General features: G+C 40.7%; 1 protein-coding gene across 3 annotated transcripts in view; it reads left to right on the top strand.

Annotated features, from left to right (window-relative positions):
* Positions 1–23,486, top strand: part of ARID1B (AT-rich interaction domain 1B) — a 324,913-nt gene that overhangs the window by 260,691 nt on the left and 40,736 nt on the right. For 2 of the 3 annotated variants that reach the window (XM_063151340.1, XM_063151343.1), the window contains 2 exons: positions 4,410–4,737; positions 22,347–22,492. In XM_063151340.1, coding sequence (XP_063007410.1) covers positions 4,410–4,737; positions 22,347–22,492 — 474 coding nt within the window. Of the gene's footprint in view, positions 1–4,409; positions 4,738–22,346; positions 22,499–23,486 lie in introns of all 3 variants that reach the window. The other variant, XM_063151341.1, reaches the window with a different exon arrangement.

Consider the following 23,486-nt stretch of genomic DNA (forward strand, 5'->3'; position numbering starts at 1 on the left):
CATAATCATATGCCAGCAATGATGAATATATAATAATATTATCCCATTTGCCTTTTTCTGCCAAAATAGGAAATATATAAAAAATTACCTGGGTTGAAACCAAGTTCTGAAATTATTAAATTAAGTAATTCTCACAGATCTGATTTGCTTTCCATGTTTTGTTCACATAGGCCTTCTTCCAGAATATTGTTAAGCTTAGGCTGGGTTTGACAGGACTACTTGTATTTTCATATATGCATCAAAGCATTCTGGACACTAAGCTTTTGATCCAGCTTTGAATACTGGATTTCACTATGTGCTGTCCTGAAAACAATTGCTCAAGGCTAGTGTCCTCTGTGCAGTGGAGTTGCTCACCATAGTAAAGACTACACCATTAAGTTTGCACTGGAAGTATTAGCCCCCAGTTCATGAAAGCAGAATGATCCATTCTGTGCCTGTGGTTGATTTATTTGATTTTCATGTGTTTACATGACACTTAGAACTATAATAAGAGCAGAATATATTTTCCCAGGAAGCAGTTCTGTACTGGGTCCTAGTCCAATTCTGTGAAACCATTTCCTACAAAAATAATGAATGGCTTTGGCTCCACACTTCTGTGTGTCTGGGATACAACACAGGAGCATACAGTACAGCAGAATAATTTTAATTTTTTATTAAATCCCAGCATTTTCCTGTCCCCAGGAAATAAATTTTTAAAAAAAGCAGAGTGAGGATGGAAGTTGTTACTGAAAGAATCTCTTTGGTTTGTATTTGGGCAACATCTAGCTCAAGGGCTAATGAAGCTCTGGTCTATGACCTGAGCATCAGACTGCTGCCACAGCAAAATGTCCCTTAAATGCACTCTGGAGAGCAGTCAGATGCCGTAGTCAGTTGGATCTTTTAAGACTGGGGCAGAGAAAAGCTTCCTGTGAAATCAGTAAAATGTCTCAGAAATGCATCCTGTCTTCCTAACCTTTCCTACTCAATTCAGCAGTAAAGCTGTTCTGTTGGGGTATAACAAAGAGAGAAATCAGTACTGAATTTGTTTGAACCGCAACCCCAGAGCATCACTGTAAGTTAAACCCCCTTTTGCTTGTGATAAAGTAGTATGAATTGAATATTTGTGCTTTTAATGTTGGACTCATTTCACAAAAGCACTTTGTGTCTAGTTCCCACTGATTTCAATCCTAGATTTTAATTAAAATAGTAGCACTTAAGGATGAGATGCCCTTGAGGGTCTGGACCTTTGAATCCAGACCCATGTATGCAAAAGTCTGTGGAGCTAAGACTGAAATATCAGCTGTGTCTTACTAAAGTCCCCTAGGTGAAATAGTTCAGAGGAATTCAGAACAACACATTTAAATTGGCTGTAGAAGAATAGCTTGATAGTTAAGTGCACATGTAAAAAATTCTAGAACTATTCTAAGATGCTCTTTTTAATATGGTGAATCTGATCTATGACTAAAGCAGAGAGCAAAGCTCTCAAAGTAGTTCTCAAATCTCCTTCTTTTAGTTTGCCTAGAAATGGCAAGATCTCAGAGCACTTTGTTCAGCAAACCTGAACAAAGTGGACCAGAGTTTCAGCAGTAAGTATGAACATCTGTCTTTGGCAGGTTGTTAGTCAGTTTTTTTATACTTTATCTTCATTACACTTTTTTTCCCCCCTCTTGATTCCTGTTACAGCATTGTTTTTTCTCATGCATTAGAGATGTTGTCTCTCTTGGTACAATTCTGCTCTGCCGAGGGGGAGCTGGAATCAAAAATCCCTCAGATATGGAGGGGAGGAGTAGTTCAGCAGTACTGTGCAGCCGCTGTTGCCAGGCTTGTACCCACTTGAAAAGTGTGGGCTCTTGAACTTGGCTGCCTGACACGTCCAGCTGATGTGGGCTGGCCTAGCATCTGCTGCATTCATTGTGTTTAATGCTGCATCCATCTGTTTTCTGTCAAAGCCACTGCCAACAAATTACTAATCTATTAGAGAAACATGGAAATAAGATTGCGCTCCTCATTCCTGGCAATTCCTCTTGTATTTTGTTTGGCTTTTATTTTGCCCTTTTTTTTTTTTTCCTGTGGTCTGGGAAAGGTATAAGAATAGCTAGTATTTGAGGTATTGAAGAAATGCTTAGGGAAAGAAAAAGATGGAAAAAAACATTGAAACTTGTTTTCCTTACTAAAAAGATACGACTTCCCTGTGCATATTGTATCCCTGCAGATGAATGATTAGGAGATATTTTAACTGTATTTTTATGGAGAAGATTCCACTGTTTTTTCTGTGTTGTGTGTATGCTGGAAAAGCCAAAGCACATAAGATTACATTTTTTTGTCCCAATTCAAAATAGCATGAAAACAGCAGTAGTGTTTTAGCATTGGTGTTTGCTTCTCCACACATGCTGCTGAATGTACTTTGTAGACCCTAAATGACAAAACAAATTGTCTTTATGTAAATTGGACTGACAGTAGCTCCCAGTGATCATGGATATCAGGTCTGCTAGTCTAGGGAGAGAATTTGCTTCACTTTGGGAAGTAGTGTTACTAATAGCATGTACATAAAATATGCTAACTGCTGTGCATAATCTTTGAGTGCGTATATACACCATCCTGCTGTATTACATTTTTTTTGCACAAAGCAACTGGAAACCCAGAGCAACATCCAAGTTGTGTGCTGTTGCCTGTAACACATATCAGAGCAGTGTGAAACTAGTCAGCCCTTCAGTCTGTAGTCACTTTTGCTGGATCAGATGCATGCCTTGAGCCGGCCTCAGCAACTAAAACTCTGGCTGGGGGCGATGGCTCACTGAACAGAGAATACTCAGCTGCCAGCAGCCAAGCCCAAAAGAGGAGTAGAAGTGACAGGGCAGTCTTAAGACAGCATAAAGTAGAATCTGGAGCCTCTCATATTCGCTGAACCACATATTGGGGATCCTTCTGTGACGACCCCCAGGCAGAAACTTGGATTTTAAGGCAGAAGAGGATGGTTGCTTCTTTTCCTTAGGAAGCGTAGGTCTCGTACGTTCTCGCCAAGGAGACCTTGTAGTAGAGTGAGTCAGTTACAGACTGGAGAGGAGAAGATTAGCACAAGCACAGCAGCAGGAGCATATGAATTAATTATGTGTGCATTCAAATGATGGATGAATATGTTTATTTTAAATACAAACGGGAGTTGGATGCCACCAACTCCTCAGCCTGGTAGCTGAGGCCTGAGGAGAGGCATGGCTGGGCTGCACAATCACAGGAAGAGTCCAAGGACTTCTGCCTTCAAATAAGCGTGGGAATATCTGAGAGTAGTGAGGAAACTCTGCTTTGTGGCATCCCACAGGGAGGGAATGGGTCATGTTTCCACTAATCTGGATGAGATGGAAATGAAGACAAGTCAAAACTGATGACTGAAGTAGTGCAATGTGATACGTTTCCTAAAATAGTTTTCCATCATATCTTTAGCTTTCTTTTTTTTTTTTCCTCTTTCTCATGCTGCCTGGGTTTGTTGCTGTAACACTGCATGCTGTATACTCAATTTTTCTTGAGATTTCAACGTGGCAGGAGAATCAGCACTCAAATGAGTTAAGCTGCTGCAAGCAGAGCATTCACTCTAGTGACAACACAGATTGAGTTCAGCCAGGTTTTCAGGCTGTCCTTCTTAAGGCACCTGCTTATATGAACATCTTTGTACTGTTGCTGCTTACTTGTGTAAGACTAGTTTTCTCAGAGGAGTTGCACTGTAATCTACCACTTCTTATGCTGACATAGCCAAACTGAACTTACTAGAAAAGCAGGATGGGATCTTTCTTGGACCCCAGCAGTTGTCCTCACCAGTCCACACCAAATCATCTCTGTCTTGTATGGGCAGAACAGTTAGGAGCAAGAAGCCTGTTGCTGAAACTGCAGAAAGACAAAGGAATGAGAACATGAAATTACAAAAATAAGATTCTCCCTTGAACTTATATAATGGGCTTCTTACATGCCACATCTCTCTCTACTGCATAAAGCAGTTGTGTACACTGTGCTGTGCTGTTAACCCTCTAGAGGCTGTACTTTTCTTTGTTTCCTGTTGCCTTGTAACATACATTAGTCAGAAAACGTTTGAGGGTACATGAAAATCAGATTCATAGGATCATTCATGTTGGAGGGTTGCTCAAGAGCTGTTCTTGACTGACCTTGTATTCAAATCAAGGTCTGATAAAGCATCAGACCAGGGTAGTCTTGGCTTTATCCAACTGGGTTTTGAAAACCTCCATGCAGGGAGTATGCATAACCTCCTTGGGCAGTTTGTCACTGCTTCTCTGTCCTGGTGTAAAAGCATTGTCCTGACTTTGAGGCCAGTGTGGGTCACTTAAGTTCGCATATGTAAGTTCTGCAGCTGCTAACTTCCTAAACAGAAACATTTCCTCAAAAGTTTTAATGTTTTTCTCTGTGCTTTTTATCATTTTGTTCAGGAAACTACTCCAGACCACCGACGTACAGCGGTGTCCCCAACACAAGTTACAGCGGCCCAGGACCTGGCATGGGTATAAATGCCAACAGTCAGATGCATGGGCAGGGGCCAAGCCAGCCTTGTGGTTCCATGCCCCTGGGACGGATGCCATCAGCTGGGATGCAGAGCAGACCATTTCCTGGAAACATGAGCAGTATGACCCCCAATTCTCCTGGCATGTCTCAGCAGGGAGGCCCTGGGATGGGCCCACCCATGCCGACTGTGAACCGTAAGGCACAGGAGGCGGCTGCTGCAGTGATGCAGGCTGCTGCCAACTCCGCTCAGAGCAGGTACGCATTCAGGTGAAAGGAGTTCAAACAAGTAGGAAGGTTTTCCTTGTCATTTCTGAAGTAACAGCACTGTAGAGGTGTGTGAATGTGCATTTATACATGTTCTAGCTATGCTTTTATCTCTGGGAGGAGATGGTGTGTCCGAAGAATACTTTTTCTTAATCATCTCTTTTTCTTGAGGAGAAAGCATGCTGTTGCCTGTTTGAATTAGCCTCTCAAAAAGCAGTTGTGACAATGGTGATGATGGCCACTTCTAGTTTGGTTCTTGGCATTACAGCTTTAGGGAAACCCACAGGATTGCAGTGACATTTGACAAGCTCTCTGCAACTTTAAACTTTTTTGAGTTTTTATAATTTTTATCTCTGGTAAAAAGAGGGCCAGCATGTCCTCAGCAGCTTACCCCTGCCAGAGAGTAAGGAAGCCAGTGAAGCTGCCCATCAGCTCTTGCATCTACTTCCCATGTTTTGAGCAGCAGTGCTGATGGCAGTTCTCTTCTGTGGGATGTTCTTGCTCCCAAGCAGGCCTGCAGAAGGGCAGAGGAGGGCAGGCTGAGGGGAACAGCTGGAGGGGAGAGGCAGAGGAGACATAAAACAATCTGTAGTTATCTGGTGTTGAACCTGCAACTTGTGCATCCATAATAGAGAACCTCCAGACAGAACTGCAGAGGTTGGAGCCCTCCTCTGCCTTCTTGTCTCCCCTTTGGGCAGCATAGCTACATGTTGCCATTTGTATATGGGTTTTGGTAAAAGACACTTTGCTGTCCATGTCATTCTTAAAATGACTGAATATTTGCAATTGATTTTTGTTTTGTGAAATTTTTTAGATTAAGTAACATCCACAATTACTCAAGTAATTCCTGGCATATTTATTACCTTTTTCTGTTGCAAGAAGGTCCATAATATTTGAGAATTACACAAATCTAGTTGCACTCTTCTGATGAATGTGTTCATATGTGTGTGTATTGCTCACTGCATTTATGCATGTGCATACACAGATGCACATACATTCATCCAGATATTTATCGTTCAAGATCAGTGTTTGTGGCCACTAGACTTGCTCTTATTCCAAGATGCAGTGTTAAACAAGAAATAGGAAGCCAGTGTGTCCCTGTATTTGTTACTTTCTTGTGTTGAGAACTTGAAAGGCAGGTGGCTACTAATGATAAGCAGCAGCAAACTTTTAAAACAATAACAGTTAATTTAGTGTACTTCATGTTCTTGCTCAGTAAAATAGAAACAGGCTCCCTTAAAGCAGACCATACTCCAGCAGATATCTGTGAACCAGCAGTCCCTTTCTTCTGTTGGTTGTTTTAACAGGCCTGTCTAGTAGGATTTATGGAAGTCTGCTTCTGTCTGTCTGGTTTAGGCTATAAGCTGATAGGTCAGGCACGAAGGAATAAATAGGCCATCACTGCAGCTGCAGGAACAGGATTTCTCTATAATCACAGAATGAAAGGAAAAGCTCACGTTTGTTGGTCTTGACAGCAAGAAAAGACTTTGTGTTAAGTGGAAAGCATTTGGTTGTGATTCAACTTACATGTTGGGCATAGTGTCTGATGTTTGATCAAAAACTGGGTTAAATGATTACCACTTCTATCTCACATTTTCCTCCCATGTAAATTTTGTAGAACTGCTTTTTCTTTCTAGCTTTGACTGGACAAAGCTGCACCATTTCGGAGCATTCCTATCACATATTGCCCATTCCAGTGATCCTATGGAAGAGCTGAGCAATCACTGAATCTCTATCACAAACACTGGCAAAAGGGTTATTTTTACGCTGCAAATTGGGAGGAACTTGTCACACCACTTTCATGCCAGGGGTTTGCAAGCACACTGTTTTCCTCTTTGATCTCAACTCAGCTGTAGGGGAGAAAGCACAATGGCTGTTGGCTATTGCTGCAAGTCCCCGAGACTCGCATATGGAAGGAATGTATTTGACATTGGCTTGGATTTGTGATACAGATCAAATCCAGAGAGGCTCTGCTTCAGGCCACCACACATTAGGTCACCTGCTTGTCCAGTCTGGGGCTGGGCAGACACACCATGTTTTCTTCACAGCACCTGAACTGTGGCAGCACTCAGGCTCCCTCAGTGCACCAGCCTGACCAGTACGGGTAGGCAGCAGTGTAAACTGGATTTGCTGTGGGACCTTGGCATTTTTTGAAAATGTTTGTGAACATCCCATCTGGCTGCTGAAGGATTATAAAAATCACATGAAGGATACAGAAATACTTGCATTGTAGAGGGGATTTCGGTTTTTTGGATTCTTTTTGCTAATGCCACTGTGACAGTACAACAAAAATCTACGTGTCACTCACTCAGCACACCTGCATGGCTTTTGGCACAGCTGCATTTCCTTGAAGAACCTCATCACTGAGAAGCAATGAGCTGTTACCTTCTCTGACCCAGACACCATTTTTCTCTCTTCATTTTTGGTGTTCTTGTCTGCAGCAATGCGGGCAGCCACATTTTCTGGACGTAGTGGTATTGTCACTACTGCCTAGGCAAAGAACTGCAACCCCCAAAGTATGATCCTTTTCTGAGAGATGATGTACTGCAGGAGTGATTACAGGGCTTCTTAACAGCATTTGCAAGGAAGTTTTAGTATGCTGTAGTTGATTGTGCGTGTATTTTAAAAATTAGTCTCTAGAAGAATTTTTAGGAGCATTTAGTATCCCTTGCAAACATTTGCCTGAAGTGCAACTACTGTTTTCTCACCAGAGTCCTCCACACTGATTTCTGTTACCATATCACAAGTTACAGAATGGGGAGAAGGTATCTATGTTGGCTCCCACCCTGTTGCTCTCTCACAAACAAGTCCATCTTCACCTGAGATTCAACTCTTATGGACTTCCCTGCTACCCTATTACTCCAGTTGTTACCTCTGTAGGAAATCTTTAATACCCAAATTATTGCTGTTGTCATGGCAGTTAAGTTTTAATTACCAGTTTTCTGTAACTGCTAGTTTGGTTTGTCCCTTAATAACATTGTTCATTTATGTGTACAGAAAATGCAGAAAGAAAAAAAAATTAGAAGTCTCCTGGTTATCCAGTTCAAAAAAAGAAAATTTAGTGAAATGGGAGAACACTCCCACCACACTACTTTACCTAACTGGGAAGACATCCATTCCTGTATGCCAACAGGCATGGACAGTGCCCAGCCTTTTTCTTTGAATGTGTTGAGTTTATAAGATTCAGCTATGGAGCTGAGAAAGTGTTGCATTCTTATTACTATAAAGCACCCTCCTCTGTGTAGAATTAAGAATAAAATCAAATGGTTGTGTCATAGTCATGGTTACACAGCAGTATTTCTGTTCAAGTTGGTTGTGATCCACTTCAAGGCCAACTTTTTGATTTGGTAGCCAAGTATCAATAGGGGAGAGAAGTTTATCTTCAGCTGTTAATCCACAGGCTCTGTCCTTTCCCAGCTCAGGAGTCTCATTTAGACACAGAACGCTGGTTTGCCTCTGCCTTGCCAAGCCACACTAAGCAGTAGCATAAAATGAATTTAAATGGCATGCATCGGAAAAAAAAAATCTCTTCCACTGGGGCACAAAATCAATGTTCATTAAGCAGGGCAGGATGATCAGGATCTGAGTGTCAGCCAGTTATACCTGTGTATCATCCTCAGAGCAGACCACACCCTTTTCATTAGAATAGATTAAAATCATATAAATTAAAGTGGTGGCTGTGGAAGATACTAGGTTTACACCATTTGAATTAGCCTTTGACCTCATCTTGAGGTCTGCTTTATGTTAAGTTTAGATTAGTTTACAAAACTACATAATACCTTCCCTGTAACCTAAAATCTTACTGTGTGCTAGGCTGTCTTGGGCATGCATGCCGGGGCTTCCCAAATGATAACTGCCATGTCAGGCTAGAGGAAAGAAAAGTGTTTTTAAGATCTCTTCATTGAATCTCTTCATTGTTTCAGGATACCCAGGGTGTTCAAGCTTGCTCTGAGTAAAAGTTCACAGCAGGCAATGTTAAATAAATCTCTAGTACCCTGTGTAGTAATTCACTTTATTTTCAGGAGGAGGGTGTGAAGGAACTGGAAAACAATGTTTTCCTTTTTATATTTGTATTGTCTTGGTCTCAGCATAACCATTGACTGGTGAGGACTTTATGTTGAAGACCTAATAAATCCAAGGAAGAAAGCTGGCATTGATTGAAACCCCAAGGGCTGGTTCTGCTGCAGGAGATTAGAACGCAGAGGAGACCTTAAAGGACCAGGTGTCTCCAAAAGATGTTTTATCACACTGTGATTCTTAGAACAGCACATATATTTATATTTATATTTATAGTGATAGCTAAATATTTCTCTGTGTACAAAACTACATCACAATAAGCCTTCAGTAATAACAGTTTTAAGCAAATGAGGTACTGATTTCCCTGTTGATGTGAAAGGCAGCAAATTTAGCCAATATCTTCTAGTACCAGCCAGCGTTGAGCTCCTCAGTTTGAGCGTTTGCAGGACGATGTGTGCACTGTCTGTGAGCTTTTGCTTCCTACAGCAAGTTCTCAGTTTAAAACTGATGATCAGTTTGGCACCTGAAGTCAACTGCCATCTTTAGAGCTAGATGCTTGTCACCATCACTTCCAGCATCTCTCGTGGTAGCAGTGAGTGTTATTCTGAACATGTCTTCTTAGCAGTTGAAAGTGTGACTGTGGTATATGGAAAGGTAAAAACATAGTTGTAAAATGGCTGGCTTGGATGCTGTTAGTAGTGTGGCCTTAGAAAATGTAATTTGGTGCTAGCTGGCTGTAAAATGTGCATCCAACTGGATGCTAAAAGGAGCCTTTTGTTGGTGCAACTACAGTTATCAATAGCTGAACTAATTACAACAAAATGAGTTTTGATGTGCCTGCATGAGGAGCAATCCTATCTTTGAAGGCAGCCCCTTTGACCTCAATGTACCTTAATATGATTCTCAGGATTGCATCTTGCAATTTTGTAAATTAAAGCAATTTTTTTTATAGATTGAGTGAATTTAGAATTCAGTGCCATTGATTTTAGAGGAGACAATTCAGACCTAGTAGTTTATTAAACTGAGGAATTGGGAACCAGTTTTGCTGTTTGCAACCTCTGATCATTTTAAATCCTGGCCAATGGTTGCTAAATTGAGGTGGATATTTACATTATCTTCTGCTGATCCCCACCTGAGAAGTGGTGTTCAGTCTCACAATAATATGTGATGTTGCAGTGCTTTGACATACTTCTAGGCATTCTAGAATGTGGTTCTGGTTCTAAATTGCTTAGCAACTGGTTAGCTACCACAGCCTCATTGTAATGTAGTGAGAAGAATTTAGTATGTTTTTAATCAGTCATAAAACTGATCAAACAAAGCTGCACTAATATTAGAGAATTTCTGTTGTACAGAGAAACACAATTAGTGTAAATTAGTTTTAAAAGTGCTTTCTAGATGTCTTCTTCTTAGTCTGTGTGTGTGTCTACATGCACTTGCACACTTGCACGCATCCAGCACACTAACCTTCCATCAGCATTTCTCCCCTGCTATGTATGTATAATTCATAATCCCGTGTTGCTGGTGCCAGCAAAGCACTTTTTCTGTATTATTTTCTCCAACAGCAGGGTAATGCAGCACTGCTGATGGACTAGAGGGTACTGGTGAGGAAATATAGTAATGGACATGGTGCATTAAAATGTCAAAAGGAAAAAGAAGGAGGCGGAAATGGGGAATAAATTTTTTAAAAAGAATAATAATATAAATAAACCCCAGAACTGTTTTAGGTGTTTTACATCCTAGTGCCTGTCAGTTTTGTGCAGTATTTTCCAGTCTGGCCCTTTTGATCTTGAAACTTGGATTTAAAATTCTAATTGTGATTTTGAAAGCTGCAGTTTTGTAGCAGGAAGTCTTGAAGCGCTCCAGTAAAACTTACCATCTTTAATCCCTGGAGAGAGTGTATATTTTCCATTGTTTTCCCTTTTCCCCTTAAGCTTGGAGGTGCTGTTCCTCTCTGCTGGGAAGTTCGGTGGAGTGCAGGAAGGTTAAGTACTCATTCCAGTTTCTTTGCTTATTCAAACCAGGCTACTTCTAGATGAAAGGCTGCCAGCTGTGAAATCCCCAAAGTAAACTAGGCTAAGATAGGACTGGTAGCCATAATTGGAGCCAGTGCCTGCGTTATCTGTTGCCTTTGAAATAAGCCCCTGGCAAGAAAGGCTCTTTCTGCCGGGTCTTTTATTTAACATTCAGTCACACGAAGGAGTTGCTCCTGTTCAAATTCAGGCCATTCACAGTTCTCCAGGCTCAAGCTGTCTGGTCATTTCCCCTTTGCTCTGCTCCTCCAGACAATCACAGATTTCCTTTACAGATCTTGATGCATCACCCTGAAATGAGCCCCACTTTGCTTTCAATTAGTGCTCTAATATCCTGGTGGTACTTTCAGTCCATGAAACTAAATTTGGCTTCCAAAATAAAGTCCATGTGTAGTTTCAGCAGGTTGAAGTGGTTTTACTTCTTGGCCTAACTGGCTGTATTGTCTCTGAACCCCAAATACTCTGTGCTGGCTCCACCTGAGGCTGGAGGAGATGCAAAAATAGCTGGAATATCTTCTCCCCATGCTGGGCTTCTCTGTGATTTCAGGGGTAAAAAGTCCAAATACTAATGCTTACTGTAACTGTAATTTCTAAGGAAGCTATTAACCAGCATTGACATATTTCTCTTCTAAAGGACCCATGGTTCTTCCCTCTTCATGAGAAATAGTAATTTGTATCAAGCTGATTTTTTTATTATTTCTCTTTTTTCTTTTCCTCATGTTTTGCTTTACAACGCAGAATCATGTATGGGTTTGTTTCATAATGTATTAGGAGGGAGGAAGTTCAGCTCAGCTTATATGTATTTATTATTGTAAGGGGAGAGCTAGAAATCTTCTGTGATTATTTTATTTAAATGGAGATGCATTTTATGGATCAGCTCAAAATTGCTGATAAAATTGTGTAAGGATTTGAAGAAACTTTACATGCTGAGCTAACCAAAGCCATTTCTTGTGGGAGACTAAGAGAAATACATTTTTATCTGGAATTTTGTTTTACTAAAAGGTAAATCCATCATTTTGGAGCCCTCGTTGTCACCATGCTGCAGAGCTCTTGCAGGCAACCAGTGATTTGGAGAGGCATTTTTTTCTTCTTTGGACTCATCAATCAAGTAGACTGCTGTATGCTGTTCATGCCATTAGAGATTAACCACAGACCTCAAGAGTCCTACTCTTTTCCTCCTTCAGAGAGTAACCATTCTTAAATTGTGAAAGAAGGAGTGTGTTGGGAAGGAAGCACGATTTTTAGTCATGAATGAGAATTTTCACTTACCTCAGAGACACTTCTAATTCGATTATTATTGTGTCAAGATTATTTTTGGCTTGATTTGGTTGTTTGGGAGATTCATGGCTCTCTGTAGAAAGACTAATTATTTTGAAACAAAACTGTAGTGTAGAACTTTGTGTAGCTTATTGACATTTTGCCTCTGCGTTGGATGTTATATAGAAATTCTGTACCTTAAAATATGATCTTTAGGACATTAAGAATGCAATACTTCATTAATTAATGTTGTATAAAGTTAAATGAGGGAGGACCTTAGATTGAATACTCTCTCTTGGGTGACAAAAACTATTTCAGATGAGGAAACAGTTTTCACAGTCTGTCAGAAGATCTACTAGTTTAAATCACAGAAGTGGTTAGGAAAAAAAAGCCAAAACAAAGTAGAATAGCCATCTGTTTAATGGGACTCATGAAGAAAGCTAATTCTGTGACTGTGCTGTGTGATTTGGCACATAACACTATGCAAGTACAGTACTGTGATTGAACAGCCTGAAATTTTTGTGACAGAAAGGGAGGGACATAAAAAATGGTAGGAGGGTTTCAGGTTTTCAAGGCAGTTTAGGGTTTTAGGTTCTTTTACCAGGGTGGTATTTGTGTGAAAAATAAACAATTTTTTTTTAGCTATGCTGCCTGGGGAAATATAAATGGGAAGAGCCCTTCAGTTTGTTTATAAGTTCAGATGGAAACACCAATTCTAGCTGGACATATAAGTAGCCTTGTAAGAATTACATTAAATAATAACCTAACAGCATGAGATTTTGTTAATGGTGGCTGGCAATCTTACTAACATGTTAAATACCTGCTGCAGTGGCCACAGTAGGTTTCAGGCATCTGAAACAAAGATGAAGAAAAGAGGCAGCTGAAATCATTCCAGCATGTGCACTACATTGCTCTTGTGAAACTGTCCAGTGTGCCAAAGACTGATGGTAACAGTGCTGGTAATAATATCAATAAACATATAACTGCTCCAGGCCATTGGGCAAAGATAGGTGAGTGCAAACGTGTCTGCTGGAAAATCCCTCTGGAGAACTTCCTCACCATGCTGATGCACATGCACAGTTGCATTCAGCATGCTGCTGTCAGCCGGATGACATTTTACTATGAAAAACTACGTGGATGAGCTGGCATGAAATGCTCAGGTTTTTATTGGATTTTCGGTTGGTTGTTAGCACAGAGCATTCCAAGGTGCTCAGAAGCAGCGTGGGGATGTGGCTGAACATTGTAATTCCCAGGTGGAAGACAGGGAGCTCAGGGGTCAAACCTCTCCAAGACAGTGTCCCACCAGAGGAAACTGAGTTAGTAAAGCACAAAGTGTGTCCTCAGTTTCCTGTAGCTTTTTAGCACCACACCTTGGTGACCTTCTGGCTGTTCAAGTGCTGGGCACAGACTCTCACCACTTTCAAGTAATCTTTCTGGGAGAGAGTTCACAGGGCCTTCCGACTTTTTAATACAGCTATTTATAAACATGCACAGAAATAGAAGGTGCATAGTGAGAGTCATATGAGTCATTCCCATTTTGACATCAAGTCACACCAGGCTAAATCACCCTTCTTGACATTCTGGTTCAGATTGACAGCATCATGCCATACAGGGCAAATTTCTTTTTTTCCTTGTAAACCCAATTCGTGCATGCTCCTGCTTGCTGGAAAAATTAAAGCTGCCCTTTTTTGTGCATCACACACTCCACTTGGGCTAGGAAATGTACCCCCTCAGTGCTCAGATACCACATCTGAGGGGGACAGTTGTGCAAGCAGTTGCTGTTAGAGCTGCAGTAGAAATCCATGTGTGGGGAAGGCAGACAGAGGTCACCATGAGCAGAGCTCTGATGGGTTTCCAGGCCAGTAGACTTGGCCCACTTTTCAGTTCTGTGGTTTTTGTCACACAGCATTATAATTGTATTTATCCAGTACAGGTTACATGGAGTACCAAGAACTTTGTTTGTTCTTACACAGATAAATTCAGATATGGAGGTGTTGCTGCACTTGTAAGAATGCTGTGCAATAAAGGCATTTCAGGGGTTCCTTGTGGGTTTGAATACTGGTGATCAAATGCTGTGATCACTATGAAATTCAGACCAAAACTACTTTAATTAACACAATGGAATTTTTTAAATAGAAAATCAAATGGCTGCAACTTAAACAAACAAACAAAACCCTACATTATTTCACTATTACTAAATGCTTTTCAGTCACTCACCCTTCTGTCATTAGGATCAAATGAAGTTAGGGATTTATTTTCTTTTTAACAGGCTTGTGCTGTGTTTCCCTAACTGTATTCAACTAATTTATTATTCTTTCGGCCATATTTTAGACCATTATTAATCTTGGATCTCTTCCTCAGTTTTTATTATCTGTAAAATGGGGTAGAGAGATTTATTCTAATCCCAGCATGCATTCAGCTGTGCAAATGTTGGGTAGTTGTGTTGTTATTAGCATTGTTACTCATGAATTACATGTGCCTCTATATGTTGCTCTTCCAGAGTTCCATGTGGTGTGACACTCCTGTTCTATGGGGCTTTAAATGACTCCTGAGTAGGTAGCCCATCAGGCAGGTATTTTCACTGGAAGAATGGTTAATGTGATGACAACAGCTTGTAAACCAACAATAGGTTTCTGTGACTTTTTCTGAGTAGCTCAGCATTGAATCAGTGTGGTATGAGCAACTCATTTTTAAGTTCCTCCCTCTCCTTGATTGGTTTTTAGTAAAATCCAAGCAATGGAGATGATGGTAAAGGCAGACGTAGTTGTGTAAATCAGAGGAAAGATAATATATTTAGAAAGGCTATTTCTGTTACTCTTTTTAAAAGTATCTTACACAACAATATTTGGATCAGCCAGATATTGCAGTGTACTTGGTCCAACTGCAGTGGATTACAAGGCGATTTGCACTATCACATAATTACAATGTTAGAATTATTCCCCCATTTTAGCATTAGCATTTAGGCCTGGTAGTTGAGAAGAACAGTTTTGTGTTAGTTCTGTGTACCTCTTGTCAGCAGACATGTACACACACTCCCTCCTCAGCACAAATCCACTTTTTCATTTATGTTTCCCAGTGCTTTGTCGGTGTGTTTCAGACCTTAGGCCTCCCACAAGTAGATATGCAGGAGTGTAAAATTTTCTCTTTCTTTCTATCCTGAAAAATGGCAGAAAGTCTTGTGGTTGACCTAATACCTTTCACATCAGCAGCTTTTGTGGTTGCTTTTCTGAAACTTTGTTGTTACAATTGGTGAATTTCCCCACTGAACAGAGGAGGACATTTAAGTCCAGGTTAGTATACTTACAGTAGCAACTAACAAAAAGAAGATACTTTGCTTTCAGATATAATGATGTTAAATTAATTTGTTTTATTCACATGGGAACTGCCTTCAATGCCATTTTATAGCTGCTCAAGCCAATATTCAGGCTTCATTTGTCTTGGCCTTTGCTAAGAGTGCTGTGAACCTCCAGGCAGAAAAAAGTAAGCAATGTTGGGGTTTATTTTCCCTCACTCTCTTCTCCCTTCTTCAATTCTCCCATATCCGCTGACAATAGAAATGGTTTCACTTCTCCAAGGATGCCCATAATGTAGCAAGAAGGAAAATCCATAACAAAAGAGCATATGTATCTGCCTGCACATGTTTATGTGTAAATTCTCCAGGGAGAAAGCATTCACAGGTCTCACTCCTGAATTACTCTCATTATTATAACCCATTTGGTGTCAAAGTGTGACAGATTATAAGCGCTTAAGGCTAGTCCCAGCTCAAGACAGATTTAAATAAAGTACTTCTGGTTATTGTGCAGGTCAGTGTGTTTAAATAACAACCCCCCAAATCATACTTTGGCATTTAAAAGAGAGAGGAAATATTGTCATGCTGCAGACCTGGCACAGATAAGGACAGGGCAATTTGGTCAGTACACTGTGATTTGTGAGTGCAGCCTAACGCAGTCATTTTCACAGTTTGTAATCAAGTAGCCACCTTAGCAGTGTGTCAGCATTAAAAGAAAAAATGTTCCTTTTAAAATGTTTACACAAATTAATCCCCTGAGGTGCTGCAGTGCATTCACTGCAAAACTGATGTAGGTTAAAGATCTGGAGCAGAAATGGCAAACTTGGGGGCCTTTTTTTTTTTTCACCATCCAACTGGTCGGGTGGCCAGGTCACAGTAACAGGATAGTTTTTCAGGTCCAGCACTTAGAGCAGCAGAACTGGGGGAAATCCCCACATTAGGTGCACGCTGTGTCAAGTATCAGGAGGCACAGTGCCCAAGTGCCTAACAAACAACTGATAGGAGTTTGTGACTGCCAGGATTTGTGCAGTGTGACTCAATGCCATTTCTTCCCTGCCTGGGCTGTGTGCCCCATCTCTGCTCTTGTCCCCGTAGCATTGCCCCTTCAGCATCGCCCTGTTGTGCCACATTTGGACTGGGCCCCCCCAGCATTGGGCCAAGGTGGCCACCTCAGAGCCTGGGCCTACCTCAGGGCAGGGTGCACAAGCTGAGGAGCTGACAGAAGGCACATGTCTTGTAGTGCCCTGCTTTGGAAGCTTCCTGTGGATCCCTTCCTTCTTTCCTTCAGGCATATCTGGCTAAGAGGCTCCACTTGTGCTAGAGTGACCATAACCTGTGTCTACCCTGGAAGCAGCAGCATTCTGTGTGCTTCTCCCTACTCCTTCTCCTGCCTCTCTGGTTCATCTGCCTTCTCCTGCACACCTATTATCCTCCTTGCCCTAAAAACCTTTGGCACCTAATGAGAATGCTCCCAATCCTTTCTCCTTCTTAATTTCCTTCTACTGTCTCCTTCATTTCCATTTTCTATGCCCCAAAATCTCCTCACCTCCATCACCTCTATACTTTCCACCTCTAAAGCTTTCCTCTGTTCCCTATACATTTCCATGTTGGACTCTCCTCCTGTGCTCAGGCTGCCACAGGGCTCATTACAGAAGCTGGTTCACTTTTTCTGACTGTATAAAGGGCTTTGTTCTGGTGTTGTAGATTGAGTGAAGAGTACGAGGCACCAGGTGCCTCTTAGGAAATCCACAGAAAGTTTTAGAACTTGATCTCTGTGTACACAGAACAGCCTGAGCTTTGACATGTTTCCATATGAAAAGCTGAGTCTTCATTTCTTGCCTTGTTGAGAAGCATAATCCACTTCTGTCACTGTCCATAGGTAAACCACATACACATCTGAACTCAACTTGTTGGTGCTTTCACATTTTTTCAATAAGAAAAGATGACATATAAGTCTTGCATCAGGTGACAAAACTGAGGAGGTACTAAATCACATATCAGGAGGTTCTATGAAGCACAAGGGCTGTAGAGTGATTTCTGTGTCACAGTTGGAGACAACACATAAACTTACTGAGGATTTCAGGTCCAATTAAAGGAAGACATTTCCGTATAAGAGAGTGCTCAGCAGCTGTGATCACTCATGTGCTCCTGTGTACTGGCAGTGCTGTTCTTTCTAAAAATTTCTTTGTTGTGCTTTTTAACGATGACCAGATCTTGCGTGTCAACTCCTCTTTTTAAATACACAGACTTCTGCATTAGCTCAGAAGACACAATTAGATCTGATGCTACTTGTTTTGCAGAGAAAAGAGATTAAGTGCAGATAAAGCTTTGGGTAGATTGCAAATGAAGGAAAACAAAAGATCAGAAGAAGAACTTCTTAAAAGGGAATGGTTTGAATTTGAGCAGTTGTGTTTTGGACCCAGTAGTACGCCAGACTGTCAATAGCACAGTGAAGCCGACGAGCTAAGATCATAGGATCATTCAAGCTGGAAAGGAACCTCAGGAGGAATATTTAGTCCAACCTTCTCCTCATCAGGTTCATCTTAGAGCTTAGGGTGTTACCCTGTTTGGATCTTCAAAATCTCCAAAGGTAGAGATTGCCCTTTGGGACACCAAATCTAGTCTGTCAATATTTTCACTGGGAAAATGGTTTCCTTGCATCCAGTCTGAACTTGATGGGTTTTCAGTTTTGCCCAGTGTGTCTTGTCCCCCCACCATGCCCACTGTGAAAAGTGACCTCCTTTTTGGGTGCTATGGGGCTGCTGTAGGTTCCTCTCAACCGCTGTCTGCCCCAGGCTGAATGAGGCCTCATCCTTCAGCCCTTCCAGGGTCAGTGCTCAAGCCCTGGCCATGTAAGGGGCTCTCTGCTCACTCCAGTTTATCATCATCATCTTTTCTTTTCTGGGGATCCAAAACTGAACATGATACTCTAGATGGAGTCCGGTGAGTCCTGAGGAAGGAGGAAATGGTCCGTTTCTTCCATCTCCCAACTCTGCACCTCGTCACACAGCCTAGGATGCTGTTGGCCCTCTTTGCTGCCAGGGCAGACTCCTGGCTTATGCCCAGCTCTCTCTGCCAAGATGCCCAGGGACTTCTCAGCAAAGCTGCTCCCTCTGGGCAAATCCCAGCTGGCACCAGTGCAGGGGGCTCATCCTTCCCAGGTGCAGGACCTTGCACTTGTGCCTCTTGACTTTTACAAGGTTCCTGTCAGCACATTCCTCCAGCTTCTCCAAGTTCCCTGAGGTGGCAGCCCTTTCCTCAAGCATAACAACTGGCTCTGGCATGATGCATTGCTAAATTGTCAGCAGAGTAAATAAACCATAGAAAGCAAGCAGATTCCTCTCTTCCACTTTAAATCTCTTAAAATTGCCTTCAATTTTAGAACTCTTCAAGATCTACTTGTAGCAGTAGAGTAGAAAAAAATATTGTAGCCTTAGGTATTGTGCTTAAATGGATAGCATAATCCCAAATTTGTATTGGCCTGGCTGCTTGTTCTTCTAAATGGGGAAAAATACATTATCTGGGATCAAGGTATTGCAAGAGCAGATACTCTAGTTCATACACAATGCAGGGTTTCTCTCACCAATACATTTTAATGTATTTGTATATGTTGCCTGCATGTAGAAATGTCAGGAGCTGAGGTTTCCTTCAGTCCCTTGGAGGGTAACTGTATCTCACCAGGAAGACATCTTTTCATTATACTAAACTTAAGTGTATCTTTTCTTAATTTCTTCCTATTATTCCTAATTGCATCATCCCTAAGCAACCCAGCCCTTGCTGTTTATGTGGCAAATAATGTAAATTTATATACTTAGCTGAGTTTGTACTGTTATAAAAATCATAGCTGGCCAGTTGAATTTTTGCCATTAGATGTCACTACATGTACAGCAGACTGCTTTTAAAGGCTTGATTTTTATTTAGCATCCTGGAAAAATGGAGGAGGGAATTGGGAGATGTAGGAGAGAGTCTAGTACTGTAGTATGTTGGATATGCCTTAACTAAAAGCAGCACAGAAGGAAACATAAGATTTTTGACTTAACTCCAACAACCAACAGATGATGCTGTGACCTTAAGCATATATAAATATGTTTAGCAGCTGCTGTGTAACATATTTATAAGTGTTTAGTGACCTGGAGGTTAATCAAAATGAGTTTGGTGATCTCAGCTCAGTTCTTAATGGACTCCACTTCATATTATGGCACTGATGCAGCACAATTTGTCACAGTCGGCAGTCTTTACTCAAAGGAGGCCTACTGTGGAGTGAGAATTAAAGGCTGAAGTAATACCTGATTATTTCTCCCTAAAGAAACTTTCCATTCCAAGCCATCATAGAGCAAAATAATATGTGGAGGAGCTCTGTACTGCTCACTGCACCCAATCTGATAATAAAACAGCATTTACTCTGACAGGATGTCCTTTCAGTGTTACTGAATTAGCTCATGCGTGCTGTGGTCAGGGCTTTGATAGGGGGCTGGGAAAGGACAAAGTCCTGCCAGGGATGGTGCTGAGTCTTTTCACTTGCTGGGCTCTTTCCAGAGACAGAGAGTTGTGTGTGTTCCAAGTGCAACATTACATTGGAGGATGAAAGGGAAAGCTATTGCCTTGCCCGATGAAATTTCAGAATTAGGTTCTGCCATTCGAGTTCTTCTGGGTGCAGAAGCAATTTTTTTAGACTTCAGTTGTTTTCTTGCTGTCCTGGCCAAAGCCTTTATATTCTCTTTATTTAATTTCCACTCTCCATCTAAACTGAAAATAGTTTCTTACTTTTTGATTTAAAGCTGTTGTACAGCAGTGTGCTTGCATGAGCTGCAATTGAGATTGATGACCATTGTGGGTAACATGAAATAGGTTGTACCTCAATTTGAGACAATGAACAGCCCCACAGCTTAGAAGATACACATGGTAGGAAGTAATACTATTGAAATATTGGTAGGTAAGGACCAATTTCAGCTTACCTGCAAGGTGTGTGTCTCCTGTGTATTTTTAAAGTAAAAGAAGGGCATTAAAGAGATAGACACCTGTAGAGACTTGCCTTTTCCAGGATCCTAGCCTTACTCCACAAAAGAACCTCTGAAAATCCATTACTTCTTTTTTCAAGTATGAAAATACGCTTGCACATTTTTTTCATCTTCACTAGTAACTTTACCCAGTAACAGAAAGGACCTTGCTTATCCACCATAGAAAGCATTTTTTTCAGTTAACTGCATTTGCTGAAATATAGCAATTTTCAACTAGAAAAGGGGGGGGGTGTTAAGATACAGTATTTACATAAGAAAAGCTTGGATGTGTGACTGAAATCATTTATAGTTGTTGCCAAATCGTTCTACTCTTCTCTGTTCCCTTTGTAATTTCCCTTGGAGCATTGCACCACTGTGCATTTTAAATCTTTTCCCTCCACTTCTTGTTGCAAGCTTCATCTGGGAAATGACATTGTATGGCAGTTATCTCCTTCATATCAAAAGAAAGCCTTTGCCTCTTTGCAAGAGTGAAGAAAAGTTTGTCTTCAGAGAGCAAAGGACAAAACTGACTTGGAAAAAGATGCTTTATTTAGATAACACGTTCTCTTTTCCTTTGAAGAAATTCACAGTGTGTCAAGAAAAATTAGGCCAAATAGTGCTTTAATGGTCTTCCTCCTGTACCTCCTAAAAAAGAAATCTGCTTCTACCAATTGTGTTAAGAATCTGCCGTGAGTTTGGAAAGACAAGAAGCCATTGAAGTTACTCAGGGTTCTTGATTTAGGAGTTGTCTTTTTTGATTTGAATACTGTAAAATAATTAAAAGTAGAATTTCTACCAAAACTCTCATCTTGCTACCCAGACATTCAGCTTTCCCTTCCTGTAGGATGAAATTAAGTGCTTCGTTTTTTGTAAGGAAATAAAAGTTAACAGGTACTAAAGCTGTGTAAAAGGGTGGTTGCTTTCTTGTTTCTTTTATTTGGAAAAGCAGCAGAAATGTACAGGGGGCACACTGAAGAAAGACATCTGAGTTTTGTATTTTCCTACGTATTTTCCTATGAATATACAAGTATTTTTCTGTGTCTTTTATTCATATGTATTATTTTATATGTATAAGTGTTACTCATATACATATGATAATACACGCAGTCTTCAACTATACTAAGAAAAGGTAGGTAATTGTTTTATGTATTAAAAGAATAAAAGGTTATTTTTTAAGGTAAATCATGCATTACATTGGGTTATCATGCTTACTTGAATTAGATTATTTTCTTCCTTATGCATCAGTTTTTCTATAGAGTTTGACAAATCAGGTACCAAGCATACTTAGATACTTCTTAGAACTTAAAAGTAGATAAGTTTTAGTCTTTCAAAATACTTGGTCTGAACATGTGGAGAATTATGCAAGGGCTTCATTTAGGGCAGTTTTTGAGACAAATTTAAGTCTCAGTTATACAAGCATTATACAAATATGCTATTAATTTTCAAAAGCAAAATAGTTCTGGTGAGGTTTCTTGTTTCAGTGAAGTGGAATATGTATGGAGGTTTTTGAAAGATTGGGCATGGATGATGCATGTTCAACACAATAACTACAAATGCAGAAATCAGAAACTGAATCTATAGTACCCATTTTTCTTTTGGTCATTTCACTGTTTATTAAGCTCTGGCAGGTGAGAATTGCTATTACATGGTCAAAATGGTAAGAATGGGGATGTGCTGGGGCTTTTTTTATGCCAATGCTAGATTCTAATTTTGGCTCCTGATCATATTGCTGTCTACTCATAGGGTATATAATGTGAGCTGTATTTTTCTTCCGATTGATAGTGACATAGAAAGACTCTGCACATGTCTTGAAATTAGTCTTCAGTCCAATTCTATTTCACATCTATGATAATTAGCTCAAGACTAACTCAAAGCTCCCCACGTAGGTAAAATGAACTAATTACCTGCTTTCTCCTTACAAACAATAGGTGATGTGCTCTGTGACAAACCACAGCATCTTCAGCAATGAGGTCTGTAATGAGATATTGTATGTGTGCTTTCCCCTCCTAGGCAAGGCAATTTTCCTGCCATGAATCAGAGCGGGATTATGGGCTCCAGCTCCCCCTACACTCAGCCAATGAACAACAGCTCTGGCCTGATGAACCCACAGGCTCCTCCTTACAGCATGGCACCCAACATGGTGAACAGCTCAGCAGGTAATGGTGAGTAACCTTCCAGCAGTGACCTTCCTCCACAATCCTGCTCAGCACGATCAGCCCTGGGCTGGTGGCAGAGGAACATCCTTCTTCATTTGATTCACCCCTGTTGGGTAGTTTGGAGTGATTTGAAATCAGGCTAAGGTGCTCAGGTTTTTTTTGTACAGTAACAGATACATTTTTCATTAAGTTCTTCTGCACAGCACGTAGATGAGTACGGTGTTTTGCACAGTTCCAGCATCTCTTGGACTCAGCTTGCTGTAGGTGTTGCCTAGCAAGTATATGTATATTTGTGTGTGTGTCTGCAAGACAGGAAAGGAGAACAGCTTCTTGTTTTAAGAGGTTGCTCTTGGTTTTCACCATTTTACTTGCTAAGGTTGCAATTTCAGATATTTAATGTGGTAGTCATTTAAAAAAAGAGATGTGCACTTGCTCTGACTTGAAGATGCTGTAAGGTGAGCACTTAACATAATATTCTGTTTGGAAAACATAGGCCATATTTACTGTTTTCAAAATTTTTATAGCGTTTCCTCATTTGGTATCAGTATATAAAATTTTACCATAACTTCCTCTTGCAAAAAAAAAAAAAAAAAAGGCATATTCAATGTAGCTCCTGGATTTATCCTTCATATCATGATTTATGAGTTCAGAATTGCTTGTAGCTTTGTGTGTGACTCTGAAGACAGGTGAATACAGTTTTGCACAAATGTGCTTCATGGTCCATATTCAGCTTGAATTCCTAACAATTATCCTCCTTCAAGATAATGCTTCAGCAAAGATCAATTCTTTGATTGGGCTGTGTTTGGATGGAGTTTCAATGACCCTGAAGCAGATCCTCCCAAGTACTTATTCCAGTCATGGAGTTTCTGTGCATGCCTTATTGATTACATTATCCCTTTTAGAAATGTTGGGGGTTTTGAAGTTTTTTCTGAAAGCTGAATAGGTTGTGCTAAGGTAATACGATGTTGTTTCTTAATTGTTTTTGTTTCTACTT

Source organism: Melospiza melodia, chromosome 3 (genome assembly GCF_035770615.1).
Source record: "Melospiza melodia melodia isolate bMelMel2 chromosome 3, bMelMel2.pri, whole genome shotgun sequence".
NCBI lineage: Eukaryota > Metazoa > Chordata > Aves > Passeriformes > Passerellidae > Melospiza > Melospiza melodia.